Genomic DNA, 24,998 nt, shown 5'->3' with positions numbered 1-24,998 from the left:
AATGACCAAAACAGCCCCCCAAATCACGCAAAGGAAAAGGCACAGATTCGATAGAATATGTTTAGGAGTTAGGACGCAATCTAATATTATTAATCTCGAATAAAATCTTGCTGACGGAAAGGCTGAGAAGAAATTTTCAAAAATTCCAAGCATTTGGTTCGACGGAAGCCCCAAAAAAGTTTTACCGGATTAAGCTTTCTTACTAACACCGTGTTTGATTCTCTTACGCCCTGTTTTGATTGCAGGAATTTTCTGGAAAAGTTTGGAAAGGAAAAATATTTCTAAATATTTCAACTTTATTTACACACAAAAAACATAGCTTGAAGCAATCATAATCAATTGTTACTTAGAGGGCCCTTCAAATTCTCTTAATATCCCTCTAACTTAACCAAAGACATTATTTCCCTCTAAATCATTTTATAAAAAAATCCCGAGAAATCCGAAATTTAATGGCTAGGATCTAGACACGTTACTGGGATCTATGGACACATTTTGGGACCCAATTATAGGATTCATAATTATTACTGATCTTATCCGGACAACTAACAAAGGCCCGTAGGACAGTCCTAAATCCGATTCTACTATACTATTTTACAAAAATACCCTCTAATTTTTAAAACTTAAATGTTATTTTAGTAAAAATAAGCATATGCATTATTTCAAATGATTCCTAATTTTAGTATTTTCCATTAATCTCTCTAAGTCGAGAATCATCCTCTTCTCTACCTTCTCTAACCATTGACCTTAAGTCCCTAGTCCATTGCGTCGATGTTGCAGCTCGATGTTGCATTCCCCCACTTCTGAGAATTTTAACTATGTAAAATGTAAGTAGGACCTACTAGGACATTCCATTTGAAATGGATCGTGACCGAGATAGTGGAAGTAGGATCTGAAGAACAATTTGAATTCGATCCGACCAATAAAAGATTTGAATGGAACCATTCCAAAAAAAACATAGAGAGAGAGAGAGAGAGATTTGAATGGATTGTTACTAACACATAGGTAGATCTTATGCAAAGTGGGTCGGTTGACACCCCTAAGGGTGCCTTTAATTTAGGCTGACCCATACATTTCTCATAGGGATATATATTCAAGCCAGAAAGAAAATTTTCAAAATAGAAAATGAAGTATATTTATCTGAACAAAGGACGGTTAATTTCAATTCTCAAATAAGATTCCTTCTCCTTGTTCTAAGATTAAAATCCCTGAAAATATGGTTCATCATAACGGTAGGTAATTAGTATGTTTCAAATAAGATTTGAATTTTCCTGATAAAACTAAAACTTGGGAATCGGTAACTTCAAGAAATAAGAAAAGGTGGTCTTTCAGAAACCTCCCTCTTACTTTATACCTCATCAATGAGAGGAAACATTACCCAATTAGAATTAAAGCAGATAGATTAAAAAATTGAACCCTTTTTAGTCAACATGACAAAAGTAAGCAGGAAATTCAGAAGGCCAAAAAAAAAAAACCACATGTATATTCATTTCATTTGTTAGAATTTTAATAAATGCTACTGATGGCTAGATAAGAACACCAGTAGGCTAACCAGATCTTTCGGCCATTTCAATTCTCAAAGCAACAAAAAAGGAAGGGATTTTTCCAGTAAAACAGTAAAAGCCTACTTGCATAGAACACATTTAAGGCAATTTTAAACATACTCCGGAATCAAGTCTCAAATTTATTTCTTAATTTATGATATCAAAGCCCAAATGAAAAAAGGAATGAAAAGATGTGCTAAAACTTAGTGAAAATTTCCATTTCCAATACTCAGTAAGTGAGCTATAATAGTCCAAAGACAATAAGTAAGAAGAAACAAAAAAGAGAAAAGGGAACATGTAGGTAGCAGAGGAATGGCTTTACCAACTGTACAAAGGAGTAGTGTGAGATGTCAAGTTCCATTCATAGAGATTAGAGATACAGAGGCTACTGATATTGGCACTACCATGTTTTATAATTGCACTAACTCACCTTGTCTTTTCCATTTTAATTAGCTTGTGAGAGCTTCTTGGAAATTGTAATAACATTTTACAGCTGGTTAAATAGTAAAAGACAGGTAAAGTTAGTGCAATTAGTAAAACATGGTCGTGCCAATATCAAAATCTAGATACCTAGATATAAAAAAAGAAATAAAACAGTTAGCTATGAACAGCTGGAAACACCACCCCATCACCAAGACTCATCGGTAGTTCCAGAGCAACTTCATCTTTAGAGCATAGCAAGTATCAACAGAGGAAACTAAAAATAAAAATGCCTCATTTAGATCAATGGATTCACTAATCAGTTAAAGTAACAGGTAAGTAACACTGTAACAGCACTTAACCAGAACAAATTCAAAGAACAAAGAAAAAAAAAAACCCCATAAAAGAAAAAGAAAATAGATAAAGAAGCATAAAATTCAGAAGACAGAGACAAATCTGAGCTCTCCCAATTCCAATCAACCTTAAATAAAGGATCCCAGATAGGCAAAAAAAGTAATTACCTTGAATTGGCATTGATTCTGCAGAATCATCACTAAATGTAGCTTGAACTTGCCATTGATTTGGCCCCATCACTTTGCTAGATAGACCAATTCTGCATCTGAAATAGCCGATTCATCGTCTTCTATAGGGGCAGGAAGATTAAGATCTATCAAATTGTCACCAAATTTGGTAGGAGTAGGAGTAGCAGAAACAGAGAGATGAGATCTCTTGTGCCCACCTAGAGCTTGCCCAGATGAAAAAACCCTAAAACAAACAGGACATTCATGTATTCTAACTGCCTCTTGAATTTTAGCAATTGAAACAGAGGTATTTGTGAAGCATCTGATTTTCTTGTGACTAGCCCTATGTCCACCCAAGGCCTGGTAAGAGCCAAAAACCTTTTTGCATGTCCCACACTGGTACTTGTTTCTTCCTTTACTATTATAACACAATTTGAACTCATCCGAGTCATCCGATTCTTCTAACCCTTTCTCAACATCTCTCATCCAAATATCCCTAGACAACATCATTAAACAGAGAGCTACATCTTCCTCTGGAGTAGTATCCGAAACAGAACTCACTTGTTCTAGCTCGAGCTCGGTCTTCTGCTTCTGGTTGGCTTTTTGGTCTGACTCGGCCGAGTTGTGATTCCTTTTAGATCGCCTTCGAAAGGGGTTTTTTGATGACTCAGTCTCGCTCTCTCTGTCTTGAACTACTGACCCAGCATCTATAGCAAAGGAGAACTCAGGATCTACTAATCTAAAACTCTTCTTGGGGTTTTCTCTTAGTCCATAGTAAAGACCTTTCCCTTCATCTTCTTGTTCTTCTTCTTCAGAGGAAGATGAAGAAGAAGAAGATTCATTCTCGAGTTGGGTTTTTTGAGCTTGTGGAGATGGTGAAAGGGTCCTCATGTGAGACCTCATATGACCTCCTAGAGCTCTACCATTAGAGAAACTCCTTGAGCAGAGCTTGCAAATGTGTTTCTCCATGAAACCTAACAAAGAAGAAGATTATTTTATCTCTCTTTCTTTCTCTTCTCCTCTCCTCTATAGAGAGAGTGGAAACTAAAAGGAGTAGGTGACAAGCATTCCTCCACCAAAAGACAACACGCACCCAAAAAATTAAAAAAGAAGGTGAAAAAGATATTAATGGGAAATTATTTTCGTAATTAACCAAAACAACATTACTGCAAAAAAACAAACGCCTCTATCTAAAGCCCTTAAAGCGTGTGCTTGAAGGGAGAAACAGAGACATGCAACATGCAAGCCTTCCTTTCATTCTTAATTAAAATTTACTTTTCCTTCTAAATGTAGATTAATTACTATGAGGTTAAAAGGGGGTATTTTGGGAATATACTTTCAATAAAAATTTCGTGGCTTTCTTGTACAGGTCAAGAAAACTACTTGGTTGTTGTAACGACGAGGCAAGAAGATAAAAAACCACGTGGACGCCAAAGTAGTTGTTTTTTTTTTTAATAATTTTTTTTTCTTTTTTTGCTGTTACCTTTGCCGGTGTTATTTACGCCTCCTCTTGGAGCTTTTTATGCCGGCAGGTGGTTTCTTTTCTCTATTTTTATATTATTTTAATTACTGTCATAAGTATTTTATTATTATTATTATAAGTTTCCTTTTTTCTTGGATCTTTGGATATTAATGAAAGATAATGGATGGTGGAGATTGAAACTAACCATCCATTGAGAGTGGAGATTTCCAAGGAGTAAATGCCGTTTTGTTAGGAGGTTGGCCATGGACCGAGTCTTCATGCACCTTTCTATTTCTATTGCTTCTGCTCACATGCCACATGCATGTATTGCCCATATGCAAACATGCATACATACACATATACTATCGAATTTCGTTTTGGATAGATGATTGTGATTTGTGAAGCAACTAGAATGCCCAACATGTTCATGCATGCATTTATGCCTATATTCATTTACACATGGGCATATCATACATGCCCAAGTAGGATATGGCCATATGGGCCTTGGGCTATTATTAAGTTGGAGAATAATAAGATGACACAGTTGTCTTCTGGTTGTACAAGACTTGTCCTCTCAAAATTGCTAGGTATAGATTTATAGAGAAATGATAGAATGAAAGGCGCCCTTGCAAAAAAAACAGCTTCAAGGGAGCCCAGCCCCTATTCTATCATTCCTAAAAAAGTGGATGGCCCCTAAAAAAGTGGAAACTTTGTTGATTTTGCAGAATCAACCGATAGAGGTGCCCTTGAAGCTGATTTTTTCAAGGGCGCCCTTCATTCTATCATTCCTCAGATTTAGAAGGACATATTTGTCATTTCATCCAATGAAGCTTCACTATTCCTAGCTGTTATTAACAACCTAAGCCCATGGGTTGACCCGGGCCTAAGGCCAGCTTATTTGGAGGGGAGTATTGCAGAATTACCAAAATGTCCCTTATCTTCTCTAAAAAGATGACATAAAATATCTCGTATATTTACTTAATTTGATAAAATGAAATTTATTTAATTCGGAAGAAAATCATAAAAAGGTAACACGCGAATCATGCTCCAAAATATTAAAGGAATATTTGATGGAGCAGAGAAATATAACGTATAGAGTCCTTCACTGTGCGTGAAAATCACCATCATTATTTATGAAATGAAAAATGACGGAAATGCCCTTGAAATTCCACAAGTACAATTTTAGCAGGCACGCGAGAATACCTGAAAAGAAGCACCACCCTACCTACTTGTATATACTGATATACAAAATCCTGGAGTTTTTATATCCTGTCCGCCCGCACTTCCTCGTATTTTTCACAAATGGAGTGGGACCTACCTTGTTGGAAGATCCAAGCCATTCATTCAAAGTAAATAGGTTGGCCCCTGAAAATCATCCCCAAAGGATGATCTTAACCCTCTGATCACTGGAAGGAGGGCAATCGTTAGAGTTAGAATCATCCGTTGGAGATAATTTTAAGGGACCAACCTTATTTACATTGGGGCAATGCAAATGAACGGTTTGGATCTTCAAAAAGGTAGGCCCTACTATACTTTTTTGAAAAATATGCAGAGGCAAGTGGGATATCATATAAAAATTCAATAAATTATACACTGAAAATCCTTGACTTAAGAATCAATACCATCCAATTTCTACACCTCCCAATATGTCCATATGGCTCTATCAAAATCCCTGTCCCTAAAAATTGCGCCATGGGATGATCTTAACCCCTCATGCCAAATGTGCTTGCGTTTTATTTCTGAAATTACATGCTACTGTCTGTATAATCTGATTTCACGCTAGACTAGCACTGTCCGACCCTATGATGCGTTGTTACTTCTTCCTCATTTCTCAGATCTATAAGAATTACTGTTGTGTTTTCTCCAGCCGTCACCTTCCTGTTGTGACATTGATGCCTTTTTTATCGTGGTGCTTCCTCATCTTCGGTCACCGCCTTCCCAACGATCTGCTTGTCGTCCATTCTTATAAGCAACTCCCATTGACATAATGAAAACAGCAATCGCCAACCATCTGAACGCTAAGTTACATCATTCTTTTACTTCAATGTTTCGAGAAATGAACTAATCAACAGGGACAAAGGTTTTTAATGCAAAAAATCCGGTTGAAGAACTTGATCAGGTGTAAAAATACTGAAATTTAGGGCCGACTCGGTGAAAGTTGAGGCCGAGACAGAAAAAAGTCAGATCGGGTCAACGCCAGTTTTCCCAACTCAGCCTGACATTTAACGACAAGACCCCACTTTTCCCAACACAATCCTACACAACCCCACATTTCTTGACACAAACCAACTTCTTACCAGCACGCCCTAAATATTCACCGACTCGACCCCTAAGTTCACCTACTCAACCCGAAATTTAACTTGATTTTTTTTATAAAAACAAAATTTTCCACTAGTTGACCAGGTTTCTTCCATATTATTACTCAACTGACTTTCTTCGACAATGGTTTCAATGTTTTAAGTTAGGTTTGAACACATTTCTTCACCGATGTTCGGTGGTGCTCTCTTGCAGTTATATGTGCAACAAATACACACCAGAAGTCCAGAACCCTCTTTCGGAGAAGACGAATAACAAAAATGACTATATTCTCATTAGGGGTGTTCGTTCGGTTATAACCGAACCGAAAAGACCGAAATTTGATAACCAAAAGAATTTTTGTTATCAAATTTCGAAAATCGAAACCGAACCAAAATTTTCAAAAACCGAACCGATTAAAAATTCGGTTATTCGATTATAACCGAATAGTGGGAGAAAAAGAGGAAAAAACACAAAATCTCGGTTTGGATCGGAGGGCTAGGATCATCCTATTGAAATGATTTTTTGAGCACAACCTATTTAAGTTGTGATCAATCAAATGGACGGTTTTGATCATCCTACGGAGTGCCCGTATAGCACATTTTTGGAAAAATAATGGTTTTTATCCATAATTTTGGTTATTCAGTTAACTGAATTTTATTTTATTTTTGAGATAACCGAACTCGAATAACCGAATTTCTAGAAAGAAAAAAAAATTGAAACCGAACTGAAAAGGAAAAAAACCGAACACCGACCAAACCAATTCGGTTCGGTTCGGTTATTCGGTTATAACCGAATAATGAACACCCCTAATTTCAACATATACACTTAGGGTAAAAGGGTCTTTTGAGCCATCCATTAGTGCAAATAGCCGAAACTATGAGTCCCATGTAATTTTAGAAATAAAATATAATTTATGGGTAAAATTACTAGATTTTAATATTTGTAGGTGGCATGATAAATAAGCTTAAAATCACTTTTTTTTTTTTAAATCGAAAGAGGGGATTTTATGTGGTGTAAGCCCGTATAGTCCACCATTTTTCAAAAGGAAAAGGTATTGTATGGCTTACATCATAGGATGATCCAAACCGCCCATTTCCACAACGCAAAATAGCTTGGAAGATCCTAGCCCTTTGATCTATAGAGGAATTATAGGTTGTGCTCAAAAATTCATTCAATAAGATAATCATAGCCCTTCGATCTATAGAGGAACTACATATTATTGACTATAGATCGGAGGGTTTGGATTAGGGGTGTAAATGAGCCGAGCCGAGCTTGGTCCAGCTCGGCCAGGCTCACGAGTGGCTTGTGAGCCTTACCGAGCTTGGGTTATATTAAGGTCAATGACATATTCACACCCCTCATCTTCCCTGGACAGCCCTATCTAGTCTAATTTGACTACTCTTTTTACACCACGGGGGGTGGTCCAAGTAACAAATGGGGTACCAAAAAAGAAGTGACATATTTTGCTTACCCCTTTCACTCCCTGGACAACCCTTTTAGTATATAAAATAATATATCATATATATTTAAATATATTAAATCCTTAACGAGCCTGGCCAGCCGGCTTGGCTTGGCTAGTTAAGGATTCGAGCAGAGCTCGAGCCGAGCCAAAATTGACACCCTTAGTTTGGATTATCCTATGAAAATGATTTTTGAGGCACCACGTGTTTAGTTGTGACCCATCAAATGGACCGTTTGGATCATCCTATGGTGTAAGCCGTGTTGTACCTTTTGAAAAAAAAAGTGGATCATACGGGCTTATACCAAAAAGTCGTCTCTTTTTGGGCGCTGGGATTGAAGCTCCGACCTTGAGGTCAAAGAGCAAAGCCTTTACCATTGAGCTAGAGTCATCTCTACAGCCCTGTTTGTTTTCAATTTAGAGAATCCATTTTGAGTTCAATAACCGATTATTGAAGTCAATTATTGACCTCAAAATTGATTCATTAAATCCAAAACTAACAAGGCCTAAATATTGAGATCTATTCTGGGGTCCCCCACGGGCAGATCATGTGTGACTGAGACATTTGATCTTATAGAACATCATGAGACTATGCAGATGGTCCTAAACCCACGACACATGGGCATCGCATGTGAATGATTACAAATTTCACATAGCTCTTCTGTCAGAACCCTAAACAAAGTTTGATGGATCAAGGGGAAGGATCCTCCGATCACTGTGTCGGCATTGTGGTGGCCATCGGATCAATGGATTTGATAACGTACATGTAGCATATGTGGGGCCCAAAAAGTGGTTGTTAGTATGGTACAAGGTTTCGATAGAAGGTATTTTGGTCATTTCAGTGCGTTGGTTGTCTTTCCCCGTTGTTGTAAAAACAGAGGGGGGTATATTCTTTTGTATCGTGAAAAGAGGAGATGGGAATTCGTAGATCTTTCCCAATTAGGATTTGATGAAAATTGAGAAGAAACCGACTGTAGGGGAAATATTCGTCTTGAACTGATCTTGACCGTTGCTGTCTATAACGACATTTTAGAATAGGCCAAACACTATTTTATCGATTTGTTTTGGAAAAAAGCAAAGCAGTTAGAGAGGAGACCCTGAAGGTCACTTTCAGTGGGTGACCATAAACAGAAGTAATGATACTCACTCACCACCCGTTTGAACCATTGAGAGCCTTAATTCTCAATGCACGGTGGCGCATGTTAGCTAGAAGGGTAAAGATGAAAATAAAATATTTCTTTTACTTCGGTTGTGCCTTGTAATTGCCGGGATCTTGAATGAAGAAAAGCGAAGTGAGCCTGACTAGCTTTGACATTGAAGGGGGTTGGACCCAATATGCCAAAAGTTCCAGAGATGATCCACCACATTAGGTTTAGGCCTTTCAAACGGGCGATGCTTTTTTCACCCCCCACCAGTATTCATAACACTCGGCAACTTTAATGTTTTTTGACATCATATCACGTTAAGAGGCGCGGGGGGCTTTTTTCAAACCTGCCCCATACCTAGTGAGCCCTACACTTAGGACTGTAATATACCATGGCTGAGAAAAAGTCAGGTCGGGTTCGGGTTCGGGTTGAGTTTTCCCAAATTGGGTCGGGTTCAGGTTCAGAGCTTGGGCAACCTGACCCGAGTAAAGGCTAATTTTTATAACTATTTTTATTTTATTAAGCTTAAAAACTCAGGTTGGGTCGGGTCTAGGTTGGAAAACGGGGTTCCTCGGGTCAGATCGGGTCGAACCTCATTGGGTTGGAACTCGGGTCGGGTCAGGTTCCGGTCAAGTGAATGGTTCCTCGGGTGGGCGTGGGGTTAGGGTTGGCCTCAACCCAACCCAACCCGACCCGACCCGAGTTGCACCCTTACTCCTATCCAACAAAGAGGGGAAATGCCTCTATTTTCCGACTGTTGAAATCTCAACTCACAATTGAGATTTCAAAGTCCCCCTTCCCTTGTCCACTGCAACCTTGATCGACTAGCACTTACCATCACCTCTTTTTCGCTTCCCATCTTGGCCGACCTAGAAATAGGGGGTTGTTGTTGCACGAATCTCGTCTCTTCCCTATGTTTTCGGTGATCACATCACTAAAGAGGTAGTTATCATCATCCCGATCAGCCCCATCAGGCCATCAGAATTATACTTTGTAACCCGAGTTATAGCATTTTTAATTATAGTAACACAGAGATAAAGATTTCAAATTCATAGAAGGAATTGAAAGAGTAGGATGCCACCATGAGAAATGAATTCTAGAATGGTTACTTGCTTAATCATTAGGGTTTGCATTAATGTAAGATATACATGTAAGGGATTACAATAGAATTTATACATACTCTTTTACATATATAGATATAAAGAATGATATTTACACTTAGATTTACAATTCCTATCGCCCACAATAGTGGTGACAAAGAAGGTTTAACTTCAATGTTGCAAACCCCTTCTGTCAGCAACCTAATAATGTGTCAAGATCTATTACCCGCGAAGATCACCCACACCAACACATGTTTACTAATGGCAGTATGTTTAGCACAAGTTTGGTAGACCGGTTTAAATGCTAAGTATGTGGCACAAATTTTGTTACAATAAATCTCTGATGACAGAGTGTATGAGATACCCAATCAAAAAAGAAGATTTGCTCCATTCGTGGCAAGATACTCAGATTTCGTGCTCTAACACGAGGAGATATTATGGCTTATGGGCACGTTTGGCTACCATGAATTACACCATTAGGTGGCAAGATACTCACGCTTCAAATAAAGCTTGATCAGCGCACCTATAAATGGTATTATGATGGTATTGTTATGGTTTGGTCACACAACCTCAGTCTTACATTTGGTGTCAAAGCCCATCTAGATTGTTTTTAACTTTAATCAAGCATTTTCTGCCATCAGATTTTTTTACAAAAGCCAGGACATGTGCTATGCATGTCCATTAAAAATCTTACATAGAGGTGGTGGGCATATTTATTTAGATTAGGAATATTATAAAAATATACCATTGTATTATAAAAAAAATAGATGTTCAAGAAGAATTTTGTGATCAACAAGGAAGGGCAAAGTGATTAAGTGAGAGATCAAGATGGAATAGAAGAAAAATATATGTTCAGGGGATTACAAGAGAAGGATGTCAAGGGAAGAAGGTAAATTTTTTTGTCTCCATGATCTAGAGGGCAAGCCTTGGCACAACAGTAAGGTTGCTCCAATGTGTCCTAGTGGTTACCAGTTCGAGTCACGGAAACAACCTCTCTAGAGAAGTAGGAGTAAGACTGCGTACATCTAGCCCTCCTCAGACCCTGCATGGCAGGAGCCTTGTGCACTGGGCCGCCCTTTTTTTTATCTATAGGGAATTGTATAGTTAGGGTTTATTTAGAGGGTTGTCATATTATTTGTTTTCTTTCTATTTTCCTCTGTTTTTTTTTTTCCTCCATTTTAGATAGATCACGGATTTTGCACTCTCGTGGGTGAAAACTATAAATTTGATCATGCTTTGCTTGAAGCGTGAGTTGCGGAGAGATGAGAATGTGTAGAGATGGTTTATACACAAAACTCCGGTGTATCTTCTACATGGGTGATCAGTATCGTTTTATTATATTCCATGTACGATACAAGTACCTGATGACTTCTCTTCTAAAAACCAGTCGACTTCTTAGACTCTAATAAGTAAGACTCGAGAAAAACTACAGTCAACATACAACATACTAAATGCACATCCAACGGCCGCGGCCTCTAACATGCGCCGTGGACGTAAAAATCGACAAACCATGTGGTAGAAATAGTAGTAGTATGTGAAGCAAGAACCGAATGTCACGGGGCCAAAAATACAAACGACAAAAGAAATTAATGGCACATACAAAAGAAGATGTATATATACGTTCTCTAATAAAGCAACGGAAAAAAGAATCACTGGGCCTTTTCACCAAACAGCTACCACAACCCATGCCTTCCAATCTTCCATGGTGCTTAATCCGTACATGGCGCATGTTAGCATCCACCCCCACTAATTATAGCAATAATAATAGGGAAATGATATCAGCACAACCATATTTTGATAATTGATCTAACTCTTATTGTCTCTTATGATTTAAAGAGCTGTCAAAGGTTATTACAGTTCCCAAAAAACTCTCACGAGCCATTTAAAAAAGAAAAGACAATATGAGTGTGTGCAATTATCAAAACATGGTTGTGCTGATATCAATATATGAGGAATCATATGATATCTTGCCAAATTTTGTTCGAAGAAAAAGTAGAGGTGGGAAAATGATAGGTGAAGATCAATTTTCAATGATCATGCACCTTGTTCGGTACAAGTTGGAAAAATTTTAAAATATAAAAATGAGTTATTAAAAGAGAATTCTTTTTGTGAAACGTATTTTCATTCAAAAGTTACGAATGGGTACCTAGCTTGTTTCTTTAAATGGAATTTTTATATGGTGTGTCGCAGTGTAGTTCCTATTTCTATATTTCATTCTGTATTCTCCTTGTGTTTCTTACTTTGATCATTTGCATCTCCACAATTTTCATTCATCATACCAATGTGTCCCAACACTACATACTCTTTTAATGCCGAAAAAGCTTCAGATATAGCAAGGAAGCATGGTAATACAACGCATCTTGCCTACCTGTGATTACCTATATATAATGTGGATATAGTATGCAACATGGAGCGATTCAGCGAACTGGGGAGTAGCATTGAAATTTCAAGTTATAATAATGGTCATGTGGTTCAACCCACATGCCTTGTGGGATCACGAGAGACCTCAAAAGGGTCCGTGAATTTTGGATGGAATCGTATAAAGAACAAAAGCTAACATTGTTATTATATAGAGGGAAATGATATATTCACCCGTTTTCCTGCTCTGGGCCACCTCCTTGTAGTGTAAAAGAATAGTCATAAATGGTCGGGAGGGGTTTGGCCCAGCAAAGAAAAGGGAACGGATAATGACCCCACCCCCGTAAAATGGTGGGTCCCACATTATGCATGGCCTTGGGAGGAGAGAGAGTAAGACTCGCCAATCAAAATATGAGGTAAGATGGTCGGCCCCATCGATGCATGTGTTTGAGTGGAGATGGTGGGACCCACCTTATCAAAACATGTTTTGTAAACTTATGGGCCCCACTCATGCTATGCATGAGGTGTGAAAAAAAACCCACCATAGAAAATAGTCCATGAAATTTTAAAATGGAAAAAGTTATTCAACAAAAAATTTCCATGGAAAAATATGAATCACAAATGAAAGAATACCCTTAGTTAATATTACATGAGGGATACTAAAGTCAAGGTCTGCCTTGCAAAAAAAGGGATGAAAGGGCGCCCCCATTGGCTGCTGTCACCAAAGTACATTTATAATGTGACAGCAACCAATGGGGGCGCCCTTTCATCCCAATTTTACATGGGCGCCCCTGAGTTTATCATTCCTCAAATTATAGATAGATAGATATGAAGTGTGTGATTAGTAGGGATTCTGTCATTAGTTCCATTTTTTTTTTAAGAAAAAAACATGAGTCAAGTTTTCTCTGATTGGCATTGTGGTATGGTATTGCATCAACTGGGGCTGTCGGATAAGTAGCAAATTGGATGCTTTGGCTTTGTTCACTTGTTTTGGTTTCTCGGAAATCTAACGTGGCATTAGGAAAAGAAATCTAGGGAATTTGTCTAGGGAAAGGTTTCCCGAGAAACTGCTTTGGCCACCTTTTTTCACTAGTTTTTCCGGAAAAGCAAATCCGACCAAGATGGTGGGATTTGGTTTCCCACACTTATGAGCAAATAGACATTTTCACATCATTTTTGGCAATTTCCATGTCATTATTTGACATTTTCCACCTAGGCTTGTTACTTTCTCAGGAAAGCAAGTGAACACAGGAATTCTATCTTGTCAAGGTCTTGTCAAGGAAAAAGAGGTTGTTTTTCAGGGATTTGCTTTCCCGGGAACACAAGTGAGGTGAACAAAAAGGAAGCGAGGGAGAAGAGGGATAGAGAATGGTGTGGCGTGCTCTCATGAGTATGGTGTGAACAAACACCTCAGTACATTATCTATCCGTACCATGCATATAAAGAGAAGCAGTCACTTGTTACAACTTGCAACAGTTGTCCTGTCCTCACATTTAAAACTTCGCTACCCATTTCTTTTTGGAACTTAGTTAACGCTAAATTTAAAACATGTAACTAGCAATGCAATCTGACCACTTCTTAAAAAGCTGTTCACCATAAATGAAGAACACAAAAAAAAACTAGTTATATATTTTGTTATATTTATGTCTCGAACTCTATCTTATGCATATTTCTATGGTCTCTCAAATTACAATAGGCTCAAAGGGCCTCCTAATAACTCAATACAATGAGAGGAATTGATCCTCTAGCTCAAGGGAGTAAAAATGCAAAAATCTCTAACCCCATCTTATTCACTCCTGCCCGAGCAAGCTTTCTGCCTCTCCATTCGTCGATCTCCTGACGTCGTGGAATTGGACCAAATGACTCTCCACTTGGTTGAGGATCTCATCTATGAACTCTGAAAATCTCCATGGATGGAGAGCACTGTATAGAAACCTCCGCATCGAGGAGGTTTATAGGATCATCCTATGGAGAAGATATTCGGGGCACACCTTATCTGAAGTCAGGGCCCAACAAATGAATAGTTTGGATCGCCCAAATAATGTGGGAATCATTGTACTTTTGGGCTCCACGTGCATGGACAAACCATCCACTGTACAATTTCTCTAGTTTTAGAGGCTGTTTAACCTGTGTCGACTAAGTGCGTCGCCTCAAATCAGCCTTTCATTTTGTTTTTTGGAAAAAAGAAAGTATTTTTTGTGAAAGGCTGATTTCTTAACTCTGCATTGGGGGGGTTATTGGCCGATATAGCCCAATATGGTCCCCTCTCTATGTGGTCCCCTCTCTATGGATTATCTTCACCATCACCTACACTATACACATGTGGCATCACTCGGATAGACCATATATAGGCCAAAAATCTGAGAGATTACTGATTCTTTGCATTTTAATGTGATTATCTAGGCAATTTTTTGGAAAACTACCTCTCGCGCAGCTCACTTTTGCAGGAGAGAAATGGTAAACTAACCCATGTGGCTCCCGCAGAAGTAAGTCACGAATTTGCCCAGCAAATCCCCATTTTAATAATCAGTCTATAAGTGGTAAGCTGATTAAAATGAGTAATTTAATAATGAGCAAAAGCCCCAATGATTTATGGACCACGGTCGATCCACATGATGACCACTCTATAAATAGTTGCAATCTCATCTTTTATGACTATCCTATGTTCAGTTTCAAACAAAAAGGAGTGGATGTATAACAATTTTTTTGTGAAATACAATCAAAGGTGGATGGAAATGAAAATATAATTTTACTTATTATTATCATGGAAATTGTTACAAGGACAATGTTTGTAACAATTGGCGCCCGCAAGTCCCTCCCAATGCCTTTGAGAACACCTTGATCAGTTGATCCTAGGTCCTTGATCCTTGAATTGAAGACTCTTTAAGGGAACCACTAACAGAATCTAAACTATTGATTTTTGCAAGTAGTTTTTCTTATCCTATGGGATGTTCGTTTGGCATGGGACGAAGAACACATGGGATCAAGTCACATAATGATGCCCTACAAAGTCAATAATCTCAATGGCATACTCGTGCCCATGTGGGTCCCTAGAATTGATCGCCACCATCGATCCTCTCAGAGTGCTTTTGTTTTAAAGTCACTAAGAAAGTAGGCGACTTTATAGTTAGTGATTACCATGACCAAAAAGCACCTTGTAAAATAAGAAAGGGCTGTTTTTTTATGAGTGAGAAAGAAAGGGCTGTTCTCCTTGGGATAGCAAAACCAATTACTGCAATAGCTAAAGCTGTTAGACATGGTGTTATCTAATCATTTCTACTTCAACACTCTCCTCTCATATGAATTTTTTGGGTTAGCCGGAACATGTGGCCCCCTCTTTTGAGTTGACCGTACACGTGAAATTTTAATATCTAGAGTTATTAGCTCTGATACCACGTGAAACAACTAATTACCCCAAAAGCTTAAGCTGTTAGAGTTGGTGTTATTTAATCATTTATATTTCAACACAAAAGGAACACATTATCCAAGGATTTCTATGAGATAGCAAAAGAATCACTTATCCAATGGTTTATACCCTCGTGGGGAACAACCCAAAGGTGAGAAAGTGGGTTGCCCAGACAATGAAGATAGTTCATAGTAGTGCCAATATCAGAAGCATGTATATAAAAATATATAATGTGGATATCTCATTGTTAGAATCTCCTATTGATGGTAGTCCAAAAAAATTGTTGGCAGAAATTCTCGTGGCTATCATTTAATAGGGAAGATTCTACTTCTACTACTCTATAACTATAGATAAGGATAGGAATTGGCCTTTTCTCTATTGCTTGTCCTTGTCCTTAACATTGGAGGCAACAAGAATAGTTTGAACACTACTATTATCTTCTCTTCACTTCAATTTTAGCTTATATCCATTCTTTTTCTATCCAATTGCTTTGAAAAGAACGAGGTCTGTTTTAAAATACAAAAAGTAGGGGCATCTTCTAACATAAACCCTTTCTCTCTCAGCATTGAAAGTATATAAAGGCATTGTCTTGCCGTTTTGACATCCAAGTGTAATACACTGGGGTCATGAGTGTTGGACTGTCAAAATAAAACAAAATGAAAAAATAAAATAAATAAAGGGATTCAATAATTGCTTAAAATTCTATCAACAGTTCGATATGGGCAACTGAAAATGTGGTCCATATGACCTTTTTCTATGGTGTGTGCAAGTGTAGTCCACTATTTTTCGAGAAAGTACAGTGGGGCCCACTTCAAAGTGTAATTCAAACCTTTCATTTGTTGGGCCACAACGTAAATAGGCTATTAACCATAGAATGATCCTGAACCTCCGATCTATAGAGGAACAGCACATTATAGAAATCTAAACAGATCGGAGGGTTAGGACTTCATGCTCGCACAGCATCTAAAAACTTCCGGAGGGAATTAGTCCCACTCTACAAAGTGGGGTGGGGACACCCTACACCCAAAATCGATCTGAGATGTTCAACCAGCAGGCCCTACATTGGATCTTCAACAGTCAAAACATTGGGTTGATGGGAGGATCATAATCATTTGATTAACATCCCGCTGTATAAATGGATGATAAGAAAGAAAAATTAAAAAGAAAGGACAAATAGAGCCAATCAGGTAGATATAATCTTCTGATCAACCAAATTTTCTGATTGCCATTAGAGATGTTGTCATTTCCACCAGTTTCCACCACTTGTGGCTCTATATGTTTAGCTTTTTGTTAAAGATGAAATCAGCATTACTCATCGGATTTTAGCCATCAATCAGATGCGTAATTCTGAAAAGGAAGATCAAAACAGGACTTAGTCGCTTGAGAAAATCCGTTATTTTTCTTCTTGCCTTTTGATGGCATCCAACCCTCTCAATACATTGTTCTTTAGATTTCTAAACATAGTGTAGGCAATTAATTACACGCCCCATCCCTCTCATGCGCTAAAAGTGAGAAAAATTACAACGCAGTCATTTACCCCAAATGTGGGGAAATGGATGCTTTTTTACCATCAGAGGTCTACGATTTTTCCCTAGATAATTGCTCGGGAACGAACGATTAAGGGTGAGATCCACCATACATTGTGGCCTCTCTCCTTGAGTTTACAATGACTCCATGTGGTATTAGCGATCAATCCTAACGATCAATTTTTTGAACCCACATTGTGAAATATATGTGTAATTGAGATTGTCCTCTTGCATTGCCGAATGCTCCCACCCATAAGGCGAAAATCAGCAGATTGTCCTCTTGCATTGCCGAATGCTCCCACCCCAAGAATCATCCGATCAAGTTGGGGTCAGCAGAAATGAGCTGAACTTCTTGTGGCCTGTTAGATCAATGGGTCCAGTCACACCATCTGCCACATGTGAGCCTCAAAAGGTGGCTGCAGGGACATATATGGGGACACTTGATCTTGTGGAACATCATCAAGGAAAATCATAAAAGATAACCCTGAATAATTGAAGAAAATTTCAATTTTTTTTGGCGGTTTAAAGTTTAAAAAATTATGTATAATTCAAATTTTCTTTCATTATTTTTTGAATTATTCCTAAATTTTCCAAAGTAAACTTGAACTTGGAAAATAATTCATTGAAGTTCCTTTATTGTTTGTAAATCTTGTGTGAAATTTAAAATTATTGAAAAACCTATTATAGTAAAAACTGAACTCACTACCTAAGGCCATGCTTGTCTCGGTTTGGGGCCCACAATTGGTTGCCATAATCCAAAACAGACAAAGACTTAGAGCAATAGGAGGGATTTGACGATTTGTGATGGCCAACATATTGATGGACTAAGTCTCAATTTGGAAGTATTCAATTTGGGTGTCCTAGAATTCTTCACTATGTGCCTTTTATTGGACTGTAGTAATTTCCAGTCAAAGGGTATTGGTTTTAGTGTGAAACTTAAAGGCAGATTTCAAAGCATATGTATGATGCTTATCATGGAAATGGTGAAAATATTAGCAACCTTTCAATGCGGGGAGACATCGTTTTCGTGCTCTCCAGTCACACATCATTGGTGTTTACTAGAGTCGCCTTGACTTTAGACTGAGTAGTGGCCTGTGAGTCAAATTCCAGAGTCAAAACCAGCCCTCCAAATTAGGTCATTTTATGGGTTTACTCCGCTCAAACTAGGGGAAAAAGTAATCAAAATAAGGGATTTGCTAGGTGAAACATAACCAAAATAAGGGATTTGCTAGGCAGTTTCGCGGAAAGCCATTCGTGGCTGGTTTTTGCATAATAGAATAGCCACCTCAGCTGAAATAAATGAATAAGACAAAATCTACCAAAGTGTCAACCGGTAGTTTTCATGTGCAAAACTGCAAAAGCAAGCCGCAGAATGGCTCTCCGCAAAATTGCCTAGTAAGTCCCCCAAAATAATAATCAAAATGATATTTTGACTATGATTCTCGGAGTTGGGACTGGTAACTTGGTAAGTGAATTGGAGAAACAAAGCGATAACGAAGTATTTAGTAAAGAGAAAATATGGGAATCGAAAACCTAGTGAAAAAGTTCATAAAACAATATGATTATAAAAGGTAAGGGAAGAAGGGATAATGTAGGTAAGGATTACATCTAGTAAGTAAGACTTCGCCTTATTAGAAATACAAATTTTAGGAATTTATAGCTTCACATATTTTATTCGTGTACGTTTAAAGTTGAATTCTTAGAAAAAGATCCACATAAGTTTCATTTGAAACTTAACATGGGTTTAAGAATTTTAAATGTACCCTTCTTTAAATACGCATGTTCGGCATTATCAAAAGGAGAAAATGATATTTTACATTAAAATAATCACCTAAATAGAAAACATATTCTTAATTAAGAGAAAACATGTGGAAAGCACACTTCTCCAAAATTAGAAAGCGAGAAATATTCACGAAAACAAGACACATATCCTAATAATCTTCACCTTAGCTTGTTTTTCAGCTATCCTTAAGATTTTTTTATAAGATCTCCAGTTGTTCCCCATCAATTGGCATTCTCAATTACAAGCACGTATAGCATCAAATCATTCTAGTTCTAACTCTACCTGACTCGAACAACATTCTCAATTACAAGCACATATAGCATCAAATCATTCTAGTTCTAACTCTACCTGACTCGAACAACATGACGAATGTGCATGTATAGCTTCCCCGAGTCAGATCAACTAATCAACTCAGAGAGGGATCTTAATGTGTCCTTTCCAACTCATCATCTTTTACTCCAACTTGTCATTGTTTTTCTCTTTCATGACTTTATATTATTTGGCTCCTTTTCAAAAAAAAATATTATTTGGCATCCTAGGAGTGTAAATCAATGATCCACTCATTAATAATCGGGCCGATCGCAGAACCCCAACACAAGTCGACATGCATATCATAGACATTCATCATTGATTATAGAAGTTATCTACCGATCTCAGAAAACCCATCCAAAACCCGAGAGTGTTGATTGCCCTTCAAACCTTGCCAATCTTCTGACCAACATCAATGCAATCTAAGCCTTTGATCGCAACCGACATAGTGTTGGGGGCCCTCTAGATATCAATTTTTCTGGACATCTGCAAGGACAATTCGATTCAATCAAAACCAGTGCTAAACCATCGCTAATCCTTTGGAACCTCCTCCAAATCACCTCATCTCTTTTCTAAACACCAAATGAAGAGATAGAATGCCCCACCTGCAATCATATCAAACCGTGTGACCAATCCATACGAAAAAACAAGGAAATTAAGAACCATAACAAAGATAACAAGAGTATTTTACATGGTTTGGCAATGATGCCTACGTCCACGTGCAATGCTCTGATCTGATCGCTACGAGAAATAGATCGACGAATATTAAATGAGCTATTGGACTGGTCCATAAGTACTTTCCGAGATGAGGAAGTAGTATTGCTATGCAATTCTTGTTATTCACACTAAATTACTATCTTCCTCAAAAGATTTGGACCTAATAATTCTGAAAACAAACTAGGCTTTATGGTTGTAGATATTATGGTTTGTAGGTATCTCTCAATTCTTGTCTTTGTTTAGAGGAGTGCCACTTCATGGGCACCCTGCGTCTGTGTGTTCTGCCCCGCATGTAGAGTGGCTGTCTCCTGCATCCTCAAATCTTGTCATTTTGATTAAAAAATCGACCAGCAAACAAGAACTTAGACTGACAAAAGTAGTTTGGGAAATTATATAATCGCTCCCTTTTCTTCCCTGGGCCACCCCCCTTCAAGTGTAAAAGAGTAGTCATAAATACATTAAAGGGGGTTGCCGAAGGAAAAAAAAGGGGGCGAATGTATCACTTCCCAAGTGGTTATTTCTAAATTGAGAATTGATCACTCATACTCAATTTAATAGATTAGATGGTATTTGCACAATACAGAGTTAATAATAGTTGTTTTTATATCAACTTTCCAATTTTAATATAAACGACTTTACTACTTGCATTTTGACCTTTTCACATACTTGTTTTTAGCTAATTTAAGTGGCTTGACCTAGTCTTGGGTGAAAAGTTAGGCGCATAGAGTATTTGCACAATACAGAGCTAATTTAACGACTTTACTACTTCCAGAAGGGAACAGTCACATTTTTCATATTGGATAGGTTTGCCCCTCTTTTATCTGAGCTAAAAATAGGAGGAAAAAAAAAGGGGCCTCAACTGGTGAAAAGAAGGGAGAAAAACACTCATCACCAAAGCGTTTTCCAACTACCCTCACCCATTAATGTGTAATAGGTCATCCAACTCTATTTTTGTATGCTGGTAACCTCAAACCAGCTTTACCAGTGCTCCCTCTTTTGACAAAAAAAGCCATCAATGATTTCATTAACTAACATTTTTGAAGGTTTCAAGACAGTTTAATCATTTAAAGAAATTGTTTACTTCATATTGATCATCAACAGGATCATATCCTAGCTTGTTAGTTTCAAAATTCAAGGACATTTTAGTCAATTTATCTAAGAATTAGTAGAAATCAGTTGGTTTTATGAAGGGCTAATGTGGATTAGCTTAAATTTTCCTTCAATGGAAGTGATCAAACTACCCTTCCCCTACATCTATATACAAAAATTACCATTGCCAATTTAATAAGTGATCAAAATGCAAACTTTGGTAAGATATAACCAAAACACCCTTCTGATTTGAGTGGAGTGAAGTCCAAGGCATCACACATAGGGGTTGGAGGGAGGGTATTTGGCCCTTTTCTTATTTTATTGGGTTTTTTTTTTTTTTTGGCGTGGGATATAATAATAGTATCCATGAAAAGGAGGGTGGAGTGAGAATTGTGTGAAGGAATCAAAAGAAGAATAGAGACAAAAAATAAGCAAAAGGCCAAACAAACACTTCAAGCAAGGAGTACACTACTTACCCTCAACTGCTCTGCAACACCTGCCTTTCAACCACAGTGACACTAGTTCCTCATTAGATATCCATTTTTATTTAAAAGTAATTGCCTGAAATTGCAAAAAGAACTCAAAAGATAGGGCTTCCTCCAAGGACCCATCAGAAAAAAATTACAGATAGGGATTAAGAAAAAATTAAAAAGAATCATGGACTTGGGCTTCTTGAATCTGTAATTACAGTTGGCTGAAACAAAATACAGTGTGGCTACCCTCTTTCATTTATTCTTCATGGGTCAGTAGTTCCATTAGCAGTTGACCCAATCCCCACTTGCAGCCATGGAGAAGAATCACCACCCAAATTCATGTCCTTCAGTTCACTTAGCTTTGCTAATTTTATTTTACTATCTGCTTCATCATCCACTTGTATCATAGGAGTAGAATTGTTGTTGTTATAGTGGTTGTTTGATTGCACACCTATCCACTGTTGTAGATAGCTAGTCGTGGGGACTTCGAGGTGTAACAGGTTCTCATTATCCGGTCTAGTTAGAGCAAGATCATCATCCGGTGCCGGTAGATTAAGATCGAGTGGCTCGGATTTGTAGAACTTGGGCCTCTGTTGAAGCAATTGGCTATGGTCGTGTAACCTCTCGAACTTTGTAATTGAAATGTCCGCGGAATTCGAAGTCACCCAATGACACCTCTTGTGCCCACCCAATGCTTGTCCAGACGCGAAAATCCGATGACATATCGAGCACTCGTGCACCTTTGAATTCCTCTTGCAAGGGACGATCGATGAGTCCCGAGTAGGATTTTCGAATAGAACAATGGCAGTCTTTGAAGGGATCATGAACTCATCGCGTGTGATTAGTTCCTCATCAGCTAGGCTCTCATCGGGGTCATCTAGTTTCGCAGCAAAACACCCCTTTACCTTCTTGTGACTAGCCCTATGTCCCCCAAGTGCTTGGTGAGAATTGAACACCTTCTTACAAGCCTTGCATTCAAACATACCTTTTGAAACTGTCTTTGCCTTCTCGTAGGCAAACCGGTTAGCATCAGTAAGAAGTATTGGGCAATTGTGTTGTCTCTCCTCCTCTTTACTAGCTGACGCGCATGACTCCTCTGTCTCAACAACCAATGGCCCGACCCGGGCTGTGGAGAGCATCACAAGGCAATTAGCCAAGTCCTCCTCCTCGGTCGAAGGGCAATTCGAATTTGAATTCCCCAATATGATCACCCTTCTTGACCTCTTCCCCTTAGACCACCCGCCGCAACCTTTCCGGCCATCCTCATCATCAGATTCCGGCGATGAGACGAGGGTCTCGGCATCATCAAAACTACATTTTCCATGCTCGAGGAACGACTTCCATGACGAGAATTCCTTACCACAATTCTCGCAGTTCCGGCAGCTCTTTAGACGGTTAGGATTGGTTCTAAGCGCGTACATACGCTTGTTGCACGCCGGGGGATTACCGCCGAGCTTTTCTTCCCACTCGCTAGCCGGGTCGTCGTCGTCCATCCGCCCCGTCTCATCTCCAAGTCCATGGGCTCTCATGTGACCCCCTAGTGCTCTCCCACAACCAAATCCTTTCTTGCAAATCCTACAAAAATGCTTAAAACTCTGTGGTTGATCCATCACCACAGACACAGACATAGAGATAGATAAATAGACCTCTTAAAAAAAATTAAGAAGAACCCAAGAAAGAAAGAAGAGAAAGAGAGGAAGAGAGTGAAGGGAGAGGGGTGTTGTGGGTGTTCTTGTAGTTGTTGGTGTTGTTGGTTTGTACGGTGTATGAGTTATTCTCTCTATCTCTCTTACTGTTCTCTCCTAATTTTTAGTTGAGGTGTTGGTTTGTTGTGGATGAGGGGAAATGGGAGTGTAAGTTTTGGTTTTTGACAAGTGTAAGGAAGGAAATAGGGTGGGAGACTTTTTCTCACAAAGGGAAGTGGTAATGCCACCGGTCAACGGTCATTTCACCGGAAGAGTGTGTGTGTGCGCGTCAGTATTTCCCGGCGAGAGGGATGATGCATGGGTTCCAACTGCCCACCTATTAATGTCCCTTCAATTCCAAGCCAAGAAAACAATGAAAGGTTGGTCCTTGCCTTTTTTCCCACAAAATATTTAAGTATACACCTAAACTAAATAAAATTAACTGTTCTATTTATATATCTGCCTTCTTTTCTTTTCTTTTCTTTTCTGGCTTGAACTTGTTCTTAATTTTTGGACAGAAGCTCAGACATAAAAAAACTGTACCTAAATTTTTATGCTTCTTATATTTATAATGGGAATTTGGTAATGAGACACAACAATTAAAGGTTTCTACATATCCCTTGTTACATCAAAAGTATGAGATTTTGGTAGCTATTTAATGTTAGAAATGATACATATCCATCCTTTTTCCAATATTTGAAGAAAGGTGTTTATGTGACGTTGGCATGGATGTGCAAGTACACCAAAAGAGGACAACAGGCCCATATTAGCGGATGATCTAAACCATTTATTTGGGAAAATGATAAATGCGCCCTTTTTTATGTGGGACACCCAACCGTAGTGTACATGACAATCAAATCTGTTGAATCCTTCTGACGTGAAGTACATCAGTCCCTCTGCGGTCATAGATACACTGCTGTTGGGTGTCCTAAGTGATGAAAATTGGCGCATTTATCATTTCCCTTTATTTGTTGGGCATTAACTTAAAAAGTCAAAGCCCTAAAAATCATATCCATAAGATGATCTTAACTCTCATACCTATAGAGGTTTAAAATAGATAGTGTGTTATAGTAATTCCACAAATCGGCCTGTTACGATCATCTTAAGTCGGGACCAAACAAATAAATGATTTCGATCAGAGAAGTGATATATGCACCTCCTTTTTAATTGGGAGAGTCCCCTCTAGTGAATTTATTACTACTCTTTGACTCTTCGCAAATATATCATTTCCCCTTTGATCTATTATAACTTAAACAAATTAATCCAAGTTCACTTCCAACTTCCAACTTCCAAATCTACTCTTTCAAAATCTGTTAACGCCTTTCTCCAAAAAGCTTAAGCTATTGGAGAAGTTGGTAAGTTAACATGGTATCAAAGCCAAAGGTCTCGAGTTCAAACCTCCCGAATAGCAAAAATCCACATGTAATGGTCAGCCCAAAGTGGGACCACATGTGCCGCGTGTTTGCCAAGTGAGCCACACGTGTGGGGGACTGTTAAAGTATAGAAGATAAATAACGCCTTTCTCCAAAAGCTTTAAGCTATTGGAGATGTTGGTAAGTTAACAAATTCCCACTCTGTCTAGTTATTTAAATTAATTTATAGTTGTTAGTAGTTGGAGTCGTGATGGGAAGGGAGTTTCTTTTTAGTCCAACAAGTCATGTGGGTGATGGGTACACGGTATCCACTTTATTAATTAAGGTTTGTTA

At 38.3% G+C, this 24,998-nt stretch overlaps 1 protein-coding gene and 1 pseudogene across 1 annotated transcript; both read right to left on the bottom strand.

The window, feature by feature from the left end:
- Nucleotides 1–2,239: 2,239 nt before the first annotated feature.
- On the bottom strand, nucleotides 2,240–3,686 carry LOC143876541 (zinc finger protein ZAT9 pseudogene; annotated as a pseudogene).
- A 17,967-nt stretch (nucleotides 3,687–21,653) lies between these two features.
- Nucleotides 21,654–23,568, bottom strand: LOC143876540 (zinc finger protein ZAT9-like). Its single transcript, XM_077378249.1, has one exon. The coding sequence runs from the start codon at nucleotides 23,233–23,235 to the stop codon at nucleotides 21,871–21,873; it is 1,365 nt and encodes a 454-aa protein (XP_077234364.1). The 5' UTR covers nucleotides 23,236–23,568; the 3' UTR covers nucleotides 21,654–21,870.
- Between the last annotated feature and the right edge of the window lie 1,430 nt (nucleotides 23,569–24,998).

The sequence above is a fragment of the Tasmannia lanceolata genome, unplaced genomic scaffold, assembly GCF_043159265.1.
Source record: "Tasmannia lanceolata isolate RefF3 unplaced genomic scaffold, GAP_Taslan_0.1 ptg000005l, whole genome shotgun sequence".
Classification (NCBI taxonomy): domain Eukaryota; kingdom Viridiplantae; phylum Streptophyta; class Magnoliopsida; order Canellales; family Winteraceae; genus Tasmannia; species Tasmannia lanceolata.
Note: the sequence above shows the minus strand (reverse complement) of the source record. Positions and strands in the feature narration are given on the sequence as shown.

Bases quoted from the DNA above. Each gene is read 5' to 3' on its own strand.
- LOC143876540 (XM_077378249.1), bottom strand. From the start codon at position 23,235: ATGTCTGTGTCTGTGGTGATGGATCAACCACAGAGTTTTAAGCATTTT.